General features: G+C 44.4%; 1 protein-coding gene across 1 annotated transcript in view; it reads left to right on the top strand.

Moving 5' to 3' along the window:
• LOC311228666 (transmembrane protein 50B-like) overlaps positions 1-12668 on the top strand; it is a 55710-nt gene extending 43042 nt beyond the window's left edge. The window contains exons 5-7 of the mRNA XM_084314600.1: positions 6601-6693; positions 9450-9507; positions 9771-12668. Coding sequence (XP_084170726.1) covers positions 6601-6693; positions 9450-9507; positions 9771-9816 — 197 coding nt within the window. The 3' untranslated portion in view covers positions 9817-12668. The remainder of the gene's footprint in view (positions 1-6600; positions 6694-9449; positions 9508-9770) is intronic.
• The last annotated feature ends 1535 nt before the right edge of the window (positions 12669-14203 follow it).

Here is a 14203-nt window from a genome sequence, read left to right on the forward strand (position 1 = left end):
GGCACTATATCGTCGAGTTGGACGTAGTCTATTAAGCTAATAATAGTCTGTTAATATATAGTGCTTCGTGCGGTGAGAATACTACCGTAGTCAGTACCCCATCGTTTCGGGCAGAGAACTGGCTGCTTATCCAGGGTGGTTGACCCCACGTGAAGCTGCACCCGAGGAGCCCCAGAGCCGACGAGCGAGTGGACCTGTATACCGGATTATTCTACCGACGACAGCCCGCCTTCCCAGGCACGGATTATGCTTTGTATACGTTGATTATTCCATGGATAAAGACCCCCAACACTGCCGTGTGTTGGAACCCCCCCCCCCTGGAGAGGACGCAAGGTGAGGAGACGCTCTGCAAGACGAGGTCGCTTCATGTCTCTCCTCCGTGGACCGGAGGACGCCGGCCCACAAAGAGTCCATCTGCTTTCATCTGTGGTCCAAGGATCGCCGGCGCATTGAACGGCACTACAGTGGGTTCACCTGGGATACCCTTGGCCGGATGAGGCGGCCGGACTCTACCCCCCCCCCCCTTCCTACTCCTGTCGGCTTACAAGCGACCGGATTAACCCCCCCTAGTGTATCCAGTCTATAGTCATTGAAGTATCATTGCTTTTATTCCTTAACTATTCCAGGTCGTATATGTACCACCTGCGCCTTCAGAGATTGGACATTCTCTATTGATATACCGACGAATACTCTTGCCATAAAAGTGCATACTAATTCCCATTCATAAATGTGATTGATTTGATTAAGTGCTTGCTCTACACACCATCACTGTGTAGAAATAAAGACCTATTTCTAATTCGTACATTTGTGTTGGATCCGTTTCATCTACGTGACAGTGTTCATCATAATATATTTATGCCGAGTACTGGGTGGCCGAATATTAAGTACAAAGGTAGTGGTAGTAAGTATCATATCTAGTAATACAGTCAGGGAATTGTACCCCTCAGTTACAGTCTGCATTTCTCCCTTCTCTATCATTTTGCATATTGCTGTTGCCCCCCCCCCTCTCCCACCTTCTGAATCCATGGTCTAACCTCCCTGGTTTGAATCTCTTGTCATGTGCTACCCATCTCAGGACCCCTGACTGCTTCTCCAATTTGTGTGTTTTTACTACTCTGTTCCATATGGTCAAGGTGCATCTGGTGATTGGATCTAATAGTCCCTCTTTTTCTTTAAATAGTTCCCTATCCCCCACCAGAGCTTGTACCTTGTATCCCTCCCCTTCTTTTTCAATGTCTTTCCATCTTGCCTCATATCTGTCGTTACACCACCACGTCACTGCTCTCAGTTGTGCTGCATAGTAATAATCTTGTAGGCTGGGTACTGCCATCCCTCCCTCTTCCTTTGGTAGTTGTAGTGTTTTATATCTGACCTGTGGTCTTCTCCCCGCCCATATGAACCTCGATATCAGTCTGTCCCACTCCCTGAATTGATTCTGTGGTATTTGTATCGGTAGTGACTGGAATAGGTACAGTAACCTTGATAGTATGTTCATTTTAATGACCTCTATTCTTGAATTGAAGTCCAAGGGCATTACTGTCCATCTCTCTAGGTCTCTCTTGATGTTCTGATTTATCTGTGTATAATTCGCCTCAAACAGTTTCTCCACCCCTCTCGTGATGTTCACCCCTAAGTATTTAATCTTGTCCATGTCCCATCTTATCCCGTACTGTTCTCTAATTTCCGTCGTTGGAGAATAGTTCCATGCTAAGGTCTTTGTCACGTTTAGTTTGTATCCTGAGTAGTGGCCATATTCCTTCAGTAGATCCATCAGTGCCGGGAAGCTCTTTTCTGGTTGCCTCATGTATACTATCACGTCGTCTGCAAATAAGCCTAGTTTATATTCCGTTCCCTTTATCCTTACCCCCTTGATGTCCTCGGTCTGCCTGATCAGTTGTGCCAGTGGTTCTATGAAAACGGCGAAGAGCGTCGGTGAGAGACAACATCCCTGTCTGGTAGCCCTCTCTAATCTGATTCTATCCGTCAAGCTGCCATTCACCTTAACCCTCGCTGTCGGCTCTTGATATAGCGCCTTGATCATCTTCATCGCCCTCCCGTTCAGTCCGAACCTCATCAATGTTTTATATAGAAATGTCCAGCTCACACTGTCGAGCGCTTTTTCTGCATCTAGGCTAATCAGTACCGCGCTACCCCCTTGTTTTTGTATCTCCTCTACTATGTGTAATGTCTTTCTCACGTTGTCCTGTGTCTGTCTCCCTTTAATAAATCCGGTTTGATCTTCATCTATAATGTCTGGCATAAACGTCTCAAATCTTTTTGATATTATCGATGTATACATCTTGTAATCTACGTTGAGTATGGACACAGGTCTGAAACTACTACATAATTCCCTATCCTTCCCTTCCTTCGGTATCGTGGTGATTATGGCTTCCTTCCACGAGGGGGGCATTTTCCCCTCTTCCATCGTGTGTCTGAACGCCGCCCCTAACATGGGTGCTAATTCAGTTCTAAATGTCTTGTAGAATTCCGATGGGAATCCGTCGCTCCCCGGAGACTTGTTGTTTTTAGCTCTACTAATTGCATCTTCCAGTTCTTGTTAACTCTTCATTCTGTTCTTTCCCTATCGATGGTAACTCTAGCTTCTCCAGATATGTTTCTATTTCCTCTTCTCCCGCTGCTTTTGGCTGTGTGTATAATTTCTCATAGTATTCTCTAAATGTCCTCTCTATTTCAGCTGGGTCCCTCAATATTTCATTAGTCTTTGTATCCCTTATTGTGTGTATCGTGTTCAACTTCTGTTGCGTTCTAATTCTCCTAGCCAACAGTCTGGTCGCTTTTGGTCCCCCTTCATAGTACGTTTGTTTCATGAACCTCGCTTCTTTTCTATTTCCGTCAATAATTCCCTATTTATCCTGGCCTTTACTACTTTGATTTCTCCGAGCGTTTCCTGTTCTTTTGATATCTGGTGTCTCCCCTCTAGCTTTTTTAGCTTCCCTATCAGATTGTGATATGTCTCCGTTCTGGCCTTCTTCAGCATTGCTGTTTTTTCCATCAATTTCCCCCTTATCACTACCTTCAGTGTGTCCCATAGAATGTTCGGGTCTACCGCCCCGTTGTCATTTTCTTCCTTATATCTGGCTATCTCCTCCTTGATCTGACTCACCACCCCTTTGTTATTTAATATTCCTACATTTAGTCTCCAAATCGTGTTCCTCCGTCTCCCTTCTAGATCTACTGTCAGATATATGGCACTGTGATCCGATATGTCCGCCACTCCTATACTGCTCTCCCGTGCCCTGTAACTGTCCCCCGTCGTCATCAAAAAGTAGTCTATTCTCGCATACGTCACGTGTGGGTGTGAGTAATGTGTGTATTCCCTGTCCATGGCGTGCATCTCCCTCCAAACGTCTGTAATTCCCATTTCCGTCATCTGAATATTCATATATCTACTGATGGGCGCCCGTCCTTTTCTAGTACTCGTGGTGTCTAGGTCGTGATTCAGTACTACGTTAAAATCTCCCGTACATATCAATATCCCTTCTAGTTCCATCACTATCATGTCAAAAATGGTCTCATATAAATCCCTCTCACTCTCTGGGGGTGCATAAACATTTACTAACGTAACCATTTGGCCCTCCATTTTCCCCTTCACCAAAACAAACCTTCCCTCCTTGTCTCTTACTTCCTTGATCAATTCAAATTTGACTGTTTTTGATTAACGTGATTACTCCTCTCCTCGGGTTTTGTTCAAAGGAACTATAGTATGCATTTTCATATCCAAATCTCTTCAGTTTCTCATGACCCTGTGCTACCAAATGTGTCTCCTGCAGAAAAATCACTTCCATCTCACTTTTTTTACATTTCAACATCACTTTGCCCCTTTTTATCGCATTATTCATTCCATTAACGTTTAACGACATCATTTTTATACCTTTAACCCTTGTCATCTTTCTTCTTCTTTCGTCTGTCAGTCCCCCCCATGTCACACTCATTCCCCCCTCCGGTTGGAGCCTCCGCTCTCTTCACCGAATACATATAATGATTAACATAAATAAAAAACATAAACTTTACATAAAGTGCTCCCAAGGCGTTCGGGGGGTCCCTGTGTCCCCCCCTGTCCCCTGCTGGTGGGTGAGGGGTAATTGCCCTCCTAGCGAGGGGCCCCCTCCTGACGGCTTGGGGGTTTGAAACCCTTGCCCCCAATCGCTCGTCATATTTGTCCAGCTTTCTTACTGTTTTTTTTTTTGCTTTCGAGCTCCTGGTCAAAAGCGCTCTGTCCTTCCTTTTGATCAAAGACCCTCTTTTCTTGGTCCCTCTCAATGTGACTCATATGTTTCATTGTCCCTCCTTCCTCCCATATCCGTGTGCGGTGCCTCCCGTGTACCCCTTATTATTTTCTTTTCCTCTCCTCTATTTTCTATGTGATGTCCATTTATCCCCTTAATCCCTCCCAACTGTGTTACTCACAGCGTGTTTCTATGTATCTGTTTCATTATGGTCTGTGTCTCGCCTATCAAACCTAGTTATATTTCCATTTATTTCCTCCATCAGCTTGTGTATTATGTGTCCATGTATACGTTACGTTCATTTCTATATCCTGCCTCTACCTGGGAATGTGTGCTTATGCATATGTTATTTCAGTTTCTATACTTTGTCTCTATTTGAATAGTTTTTTCAATCTCTTGTGCGTGTACTCATCCGTTCGTCTCCTCCCGCCTCCTCTCCGTCTGGCCTCCTCATCCGTCTCCGTCCTCGCTCCGTCACGTTTCACCTCCTCTCTCCTCCCTCCGGTTTCGGTCTTCCACTCTGATCCACCTGCGGGCTCCTTCCAATCTCTGCTGCAGGCTCCGCGTCTGTTCCTCCCGCCTCCTTCCTTCTCCGTCCTCCGCCATCCTCATCCCTCGCCGTCTCATCTCTCGCTCCGCTTCTCGTGCCGTCGCGTACATCGCCGCTCCTTCCTCCCAGTGAATCCTTAGCGAGGTCATGGGTGACTGGAATCTCATTCCGTTTTCTTTCAGGGTTTTCTTCAGTCCCGCGTAGGACCTGCGTGTTATCGCTACCGCTGTCGAGTAGTCGTGATCAAATGATAGTCTTTTCCCTTCGATTTCAATCTTCTTGGTCCACGCGGTTCTGAGCACCAATTCCTTAACCTCGAATCTCAGAAAGTTAATAATCACCGCCCTCGGAGGTCTGTCCGGTTGTGGTCTCGGAGCCAACGCCCTGTGGGCCCTCTGTATCTCCATTTTTTCCAGTCCCGTTTCCTTCATTTGTTCTTTGATAAGCTTTTCCACATATAGGGTCACCGATTCCCCTTCGACTCCTTCTTTCAGTCCCCATATTCTGATGTTATTTCTCCGTGACCTCCCCTCCATGTCCGACATCTTTGTCTCCATCTGTTCTTGTTTCTGAATCACACATGTTAATACCTCGTGTATCTCCGTGTTCCATTCCTCCGCGTGAGCCGCCCTAGTCTGTAACTCGGTCACGTTTCTGTCCTGTCCCGCCATCTTCTCCTCCACCCTTTTGATTTCTGTATTCATTTCACCTCTGAAGTCCTCCTGTTCCTTCCTCAATTCCTCCCGTAGCTTCCCAATATCATTCCTTATCGTGTCCGTGTTCAGTTTTATCGCCGCTGTTATGTTCTCCAGTATCCCGGCCTGCATGTTCACAGCCCATCCTGGCATTCCCGTGTCTGCCTCGGCGGTACCTCCCCCTTCTTTCGCCTGGCTTTTCTCGGCTTCGCTCCGGGGATTCTGTTTCTTCGGATTCTCTCCTTCTCGTATGTTCTCCATTTCTATTTCCTTCACAATCGTTGTCTCTTCCTTACTTCTCGTGAGCATTTTCCTTTTTAATTACTTTTCGGGTCTTTTTTTATCCGTTTTTTCACTCATTTGACCAGGAGCTCTTTCGCACGTGTGTTACCCGTCTGCTCTCATACCGGAAGACTCGACTGGTATGTTTTTATTGTGTTTATCGTATCTGTATATGTGTGTGTTGTAGGGCTGGGCAATATATAATTTCTCTGTTTATATTGTGGATATTGTATTGCGAAGTTGTAGAGTCATTATACACAATTGTCGTGATGTCTTGATTTCTCAAAATAATTTTTGAAAAGCTAGAATATCAAGTGAAAATTTGTTTCAGTTTATTGCATCACACTTCTGATTACCATGGAGTACAATATGAATAACGGATTCATGGATTTGATTATTTCACGTGATTTTCCATTCCTAAGCAGATATTGTGATATATATAGAAAAAGAATCCCTCTGAATATTGCGATAAATAATAAAAAAAAAAACTAACCTTCGTACCGTCTTTTACTATTATGCACTTTGCTACTAATTAATCTACTCTGACTATATTACTACCTACTATGCTAATATGTCTCTACTACTATGCACTCAAGACCGTAGCACTCAAGTTGACACTGTTTGACGAACAATGTTACCTTAGCTGCCAGAGTTGTACCCTTCCTGCTGACTTGTTGTACAGAACTTGTCTTTGGATAAAAGCGTCAGCTAAATGACTAAATGTAAACGTATAATTTTCTTTCCATATCACTAAGTCCTAGTGTGTGTGGTTAATAGTGTAGTGGTTAATAGTGTAGTGGTGTAATTATTCTGTCACTCCCTGCAGGAGCTCGTCTCTGGCTCTTCATCGGCTTCATGATGATGTTCGGCTCGCTCATCGCATCCATCTGGATCCTGTTTGCTGGATACGTAGCACCAAGTGAGTTTCTTTCTTCCTGTCCTGTCCATCCAGCCATCTGTCTGTGTAGCAAGATGTGTAGATATGTGTGGGAATTCTCTTGAAAAGATGAGACATGTAGTGTGGGTGTACAAACACGACATGATAAATCCATGAAACCAAGTGTCCACGTGTTACGATGATGGCAGGAAGTCATGATTTTGATCAGTAAACAAACACACCTAGACCTAAGTTTTTCAGTCGTTTGGAATGAGGACAGTGTATACTCACAACAGGAACAATTGTATGGAATAAGCACGTAATTTACATGGTTCTCACCGACAGCCCTGCCTTTTGGTATAAATGTAAACGGCAAAATGGTTACAATTAGGTTGCTCTCGGGTTCTCCCTGTGTAAACTGAATACCGAAGAAGGAGATCGAAAAAGCCCTCTCTCCTCCAAGCTGAAATACCCAAAAGAGACCCAAGATCCTCTCTCCTCCTGGCATAATATGACCATACTGTATGTTATCACCCTCTCCCTTTCTGGCACCTAAAGTTCAACACAACCTCTGTTCTCGTAAATTATTTCCCCTGCGAGAGACGCCATCTGGATACTATCTAGTCTAGCTAACTAAAATGTTGACACTTGACGTAATATCAAGTCAGAAGTAGGGATGTCCCGATCCGATCACGTGATCGGAATCGGCGTCGATCACATGCTTTTCAGAGTATCGGGGATCGGGAAAAAATAATAATAAAAATCGGCAGTCAAAAAAAGAAAAATTTTATTCAACAAACATGACCATGTCCACGTCTTAAACTCATACGGAGGCCTTAGTTTTGGTTTTAAATTACATATAATATATCATCATTAATGTATTTATTGTCACACAGAGCAGAATAATTATCCACAACAAACACATTCCCCTTTAATTTTCACCGTTGCAACAAACATTCCCTTTAATTTAGACGCTACACGCTACACGCGAGTCGCGACCACATCACAACAACAACACGTCGCTCCCGAAACACGGTTAATATCCACTGACTTGAGCAGCTAGACTTAATGTCAGAGGTTTGGAACTAAGCATTTTAAAATAGAGAGTCAAGCCAGTTGCAATGTTTGCAAGGAGGAGATTCCGCGTGGAGGAAAAACTCATGAAGCAGCAGGCTGGAGGCGAAGTTTTCAGACTAACTTTTCAACTGGAGGATAACGTTACGTGACTGAGGATTATCATCGGCGTTTCAGACCAGAATGGACCATTACGTAAGTCGAACACTGAATGTATACTCATGTGCAAACATATATTGAAACTTTTAATATTTCTCATATGAAGCAGAAGCACATTTCTCAGGGTGAATGTAATAACAAAAGCCTCCGCTCTCGCGCCCTATTATAGGCAACAGATGGGCTTGTCTCACTCTGCCAGTTTCTGACAAAAATGCGTCAAAATTGATTACTAATGTGAAAGATCGGATCGGAAACGATCGGATCGATAGATATTTAAAATCATATGATCGGGATCGGATCGGAAGCAAAAAAGGGCGATCGGGACATCCCTAGTCAGAAGTAAGAATAACAAGATACATAATATTCAATCTATTCTTCCTAGGCCAGCTCCTATCTAGGTCTGTCTCCCTCAAAGTCTGCCCCCAGAAGAACAGCTCTGTCTCTCCTTGAGCTCTTTTGATAACACATGGGTCTGTTCTAAAACAAAATAGTTGTATTTACGACTGACCCATGCCCCACATCCTGGTGATGGGTTCAATCGAAGGTCTTGAAGATGGAGAACACCCCACCCGACACCTCGAAGCCTTTAACTTACGATTTAAGTGTCCCAGCTTCCCAGAGATGAGATAGTAAAGGATATATAGGTTGAATCAACCTCCCCAATGAAGGTCTGACTATAACATTGTTACCAACCTCCCCATGTGATGTTAGCTGATGACTGATTGTGTCTGCAGTTTTCCCATAAAAAAAACTTCCACTTTCTGCCCTTCCAGATTCCAAGCTGTTTTTGGCTGGGCTCCGCCCATACTCGCAATGCGCTTTGAGTGACAGTCACCCACCTGCACTGGCAGATAACTTTGGGGGAGAGAGAGAGAGATAGAGAGGGAGAGAGAGAGAGAGAGCGGGAGAGAGAGGGAGGGAGACAGACAGAGACACGAGAGCACAGAGCGAGCGTGTGAGCGGCTCAAGTCGCGAGTGTGTAAAAAGCAGGGGGAGAGACGGAAGAGAAATCACTCCGAGACTCGCACCGTATGAGCCTCTCTCCTCCAATCACAGTCAAGCATTCTTACACGTCACAGATTGACATAAATTCAGAATGGCTTGGTTTAGTGGGGGAGGTTCTTGTCTCAGCTGAACTGGAGGAATGGGACTGGGTAGAAATCTCACATCTAGTCAGTGTTGGTACAACCCCACATTGCTAGAAAACAATGCAAACCACTGGAAAAGGCCATTTATAAGATAGGGGAAATGGCCATGCACATAACCCATTTCATATCTCGTGAACGGTTTGTCGGAGAGACATTGGAATCAGTAGGGATATCCTCTTTCATTGGTCTGTTTGCTATGCCCCCTATTGTTAAGCCCCGCCCCATTTAAGTATCTTTGAATCGTTTGTCGGAGAGACTCGTGAGAGGGGTCGTCGGACTTGGCTGGAAGATCCTCTCCCGTTGGCCGGCGGTGCACAGGCGTCACCCACACTTTTACAATTTCCCCCGCGGAATTGTCTAGTTATTCTTTACATTATAAACAAGGCTATGATGTTGGGATGTACTTTCTGTCTGCAGGGAAGGACGTGGCTCCTGGACTCGCTGTGTTCTTTCAGAATGCCTTCATATTCTTCAGGTAAAGGGACATTTCTCCACTGCTTTTTATGAATTATCACATAACATTTCTCCACATACAATGACTACAGTACCCTGGGAAATTTGTGAAGCATGTCTCAGTAGTACTAATTTATATATTTTATACCACCCGTTTAACCCATTGCTGTTGCACTTTACTGTTACATTTGCACTCTGGTTGGATGCCAAACTTCTTTTCGTTGTACTGTACTTTGTGCTGTATAATGACGATGCATTTTAATCTAATCTTGTCTCCTCCTGTAGCACTCTGATCTACAAGTTTGGACGGACCGAAGATTTATGGGCCTAGAGTCTTCATGGTGTGGCGTATCCGTGGGTTCACATACATATGTGTGAGCACCTACACACACGCTATATAACATGTTTTATTACCTGTTGTTTTTATAGAGAAACCTGTCGATCCTTCTAAGCCAATTATACATCACCCAGCATGCAGTGTGGTAGCTGTTGTTAGGGCTGCTGTGATGAAGAAATAATTGGGATTACCGATTTGTTATTGTCTTGTTCGGCTTAAATCCAAAGTGGCCCCAGATCAGTGGTGTCAAATGTCAGTGATATTGTTCACTGTTCACTACATTGCAATTGTAATATCGGAGCAAGGGAAGTGATGATCTGTAACCTTCAAAAGGTTTGCACACACCGCATTCCTAAGTATCTAACCTCTCCATGTCCTGCAGAGATTTTGGCTATTTAGCGTCTAAAACGGTGATCATTATAATAGAAAATAATCATGATTATCTCATAATTGCAACTATCTCATATAATCATGATCACATGATTCATGGGTTATTGCAGCAGCAGCAGCCCTAACTATTTTTGCTACCGTGTCTTTTTTGTCTCCATAAAATGGAAATATTTTCAGAGTCAACCCAATCTGCCAAGAGACGAATAGTTGCAGTTCCACTAATTATCAACAAATTTGCTGTTTAAATGCCTACTTTGACTGAATTTCCCTGTAGATTTTCACAGGACACTGAAGCTCAGGCACATTTGCATACATTTCAGTTCATACTATGCTTTTCTCTTGGCCTTGTATATATTTTTTTATGTTCAATATGAATTGTTTTAAAAGGTGTAAATTCCTTTGTGTAGCCATGAAATGAGTCGCCAATTCAATTTTGGTACAATTCTGATTTACCTGTCAACTATAGTATTAGTTCATTTCATTGCCTGTGCTGTTCGCAATTTAGGGGAGGGGCTTACAGTGTAATTACTGTACTGGGTCTGGATGACATAAGTAACTTAATCAGTACTTGAGTTGACCTTGATTGCCTTCCCTTTGATAGTGTTTTCGCTTTTAGGATTTGTAATTTATTAATGTAAATACTTTTTGAAGTGGATGTGAATGGGAAACAAAGCTCTTTCGGTGTATCTACTTTAGCTGCTCAGTCCTTTTTGTTTTAATACATGCACTGGATTATACAGTATCATCTTTAGACAGTATTACAAGTTCTTTACCTAGGTAGTAGAGGAGTTCTTTGCCTATGTGTCATTCATATTACAATCAGTTTCCTGTTTCTAAACGGGTCCCTGTTGATCTGCCTCAGGATGAAGCATTTGTTTTATATTTTTGCAAAAGTGTGTCTGGTCAGTTTTTGTTTTTAAAGCTGATTGTAATATCCATTCCTATATATACAGACCTACCTATCATTTATACCAGAAAAGGGACAGAAATATATTTTAATTTAAACATGGGTATTATAGTTGCTAGTCCTCTGTAGCTATTTCACACTAGTTCAGTATTCAACAGATCATTCTGTAATTGACCATTATGGATTCGCCCTCAGAGTATAATATCTGCATTCAGAGAGAGCATTTTTAATTGAACACAATGTGCCTAGTTGCACCGGAAGCATTGATCCACACTGGCAGTAGAAATGAATTAAAAACATGGGATCAGATTTTCCCTCACCTTCAAACTAGTCTTTAACCCTTTCACTACCACACCAGACGGGTAACCATCTCTCACCAAAAAGATCCACCTCGTCGTGTCCTGCCTCTAGTCCAATCGGAGGGCAGTTTTAGGGGTGGGTGTGGCATGCCTCTTCTTGATGAAAATGCATCATCTGAACCCCCCTCCCTGCCTCACCAGAAAGATTATAACAAATGCCCACTCGGTGTAAGGGCTAGCTATGTAGCTATCTAGCTGTGTAGCTACAGTATGTAGCTATTTTGCACCATAGTCAGACTTCCTGTCATATCTGTCAGTAAGCTGACCATGTAGTAAATTTTAGAAAGGGAACACTTTTTCTTCTCAAAACGATACAGAAAGAAAGGATGCAGAAAAGGGATTTTGGCTGAATTTGAAGCGGTGCATTGGAGTTTTTACTTCCTCACGCAAAGTATAGTTTTACGTATTGCAGTGAAGGCGAGCACGAAATCACGCAGACAGGGAAGCGCACAAAGGTTTGCATGTCAACAGGAAAGAAACATGAGTAGATTCTCACCATAATCACTGAAATAACAAGAGAAAGGTTTAAGAGTGAATCTGCCTCTGGCACAGATCCATGCACAATCAAGACGTGCTGCACAAGTGTTTTTCAAGTGCTTTTTAGCAGCTAGAGGCAGCTTTTGTGTTGTTAATATCTTGGGGAGATGCAGCTAAAGTCATAGCTTGATCTGACCTCTCTCCACACTATGTTAGTGCTGTGCCGGAGCAGGTGAAAGTCTGACCTCTCTCCACACTATGTTAGCGCTGTGCCGGAGTAGGAGAAAGTCTGACCTCTCTCCACACTACGTTAGCGCTGTGCCGGAGCAGGTGAAAGTCTGACCTCTCTCCACACTACGTTAGCGCTGTGCCGGAGCAGGTGAAAGTCTGACCTCTCTCCACACTATGTTAGCGCTGTGCCGGAGTAGGAGAAAGTCTGACCTCTCTCCACACTATGTTAGTGCTGTGCCGGAGCAGGTGAAAGTCTGACCTCTCTCCACACTATGTTAGTGCTGTGCCGGAGCAGGTGAAAGTTGACCTCTCTCCACACTACGTTAGCGCTGTGCCGGAGCAGGAGAAAGTCTGACCTCTCTCCACACTATGTTAGCGCTGTGCCGGAGTAGGAGAAAGTCTGACCTCTCTCCACACTACGTTAGCGCTGTGCCGGAGCAGGAGAAAGTCTGACCTCTCTCCACACTACGTTAGTGCTGTGCCGGAGCAGGAGAAAGTCTGACCTCTCTCCACACTGTTAGCGCTGTGCCGGAGCAGGTGAAAGTCTGACCTCTCTCCACACTGTTAGCACTGTGCCGGAGCAGGTGAAAGTCTGACCTCTCTCCACACTATGTTAGCGCTGTGCCCCACAAAACGTCCCTGCACCATCTTCCGTGAGGGAGGGAGTGATCCCAATTTGCCGCGTGTAGCTGATGGCAGCCGTCTTGCATGCTATCATAGCATGCAAGACGGCTATCATAGCATGCAAGACTGCTATCATAGCATGCAAGACGGCTGCCATCAGCTACACGCGGCAAATTGGGATCACTCCCTCCCTCACGGAAGATGGTGCAGGGACGTTTTGTGGGGCACAGCGCTAACATAGTGTGGAGAGAGGACAGACTTTCTCCTACTCCGGCACAGTGCTAACAGTGTGGAGAGAGGTCAGACTTTCACCTGCTCCGGCACAGCGCTAACAGTGTGGAGAGAGGTCAGACTTTGCTATGGGAAATCACCTACATCATCAGTAGGCAGAACGACGTTGGAGACGGATGTTTTTTCACTTCTCTTCAGATTTATTGGCGTTTGCTTTTTATTCACCGCTTCCAACAAATGGCATGGGCTGAATTTAAAGCGTGATTAGCGTTTCTACTTGCTCTGCGTCATGTTTGTAACGAACGCTTCTATTCTTGGACCACTAGTTCTATCTGGGGTTAGTTTATGTATTGCATTGAAAAGGCACATGCATAGTCAGGAAGCAAAACCGATAGTCTCTTACTACATCGACTATTTTGTCCACTTCCATTATGGAACCTAAGAGATCAACATGTCTGCTTTTATTCATGCTTACAACAAATAGCCTGGCTGCACTCTGGACTTGGATGCAGGGGTGCAGTCGTAATATGGGCGAAGGCCAAACGCCCGCGCACGCGCGCGCACACACGTTCCCTCGGTTGCGCACAGAACAGATGATACACCTCGTCTCATCCTTCCAGTCGAGAGATCAAGCAACCCCCCACCTACAGGGATTGTATTTGGTTGTCGGTATCCTATTATTATGCAAAGTCTAGGTGATGAGTGCCGGCGACAAGTCATTTTTGTGTCGTCGCGCCGGCACTTACCACCTAGACTTTGCATAATAATAGGATGCGCGCACTTCGGCCTCAGTGACGAAGCCCAAACGTCGTTTAGGGCCTAACAAAAATAATAGTTGGTTTCAGGTTGGTTGTCAGTTTGGCCATGGGTAGGTAGGGAATTTTTTTTATTTTTTATTTTTTATTATTCTTTCCCACGGCGACTATGGATAGGGAATTTCTTTATTTAATTAACCCTTTCACTGCCACACGACAGAAGGTTAGCCCTTTACTATCACACAACCGACGGCGATGCTCCATCATTAGCATCATTAGCTCCGCGGATGCGGAGCTAATGATGCTAATGATGGAGCATCGCCGTCGGTTGTGTGATAGTAAAGGGCTAACCTTCTGTATTGTCACAGTGAAAGGGTTAACCGGCTGTCGTGTGGCAGTGAAAGGGT

The sequence above is a fragment of the Notolepis coatsorum genome (assembly GCF_963971535.1).
Source record: "Notolepis coatsorum genome assembly, chromosome: 5".
Lineage (NCBI taxonomy): Eukaryota > Metazoa > Chordata > Actinopteri > Aulopiformes > Paralepididae > Notolepis > Notolepis coatsorum.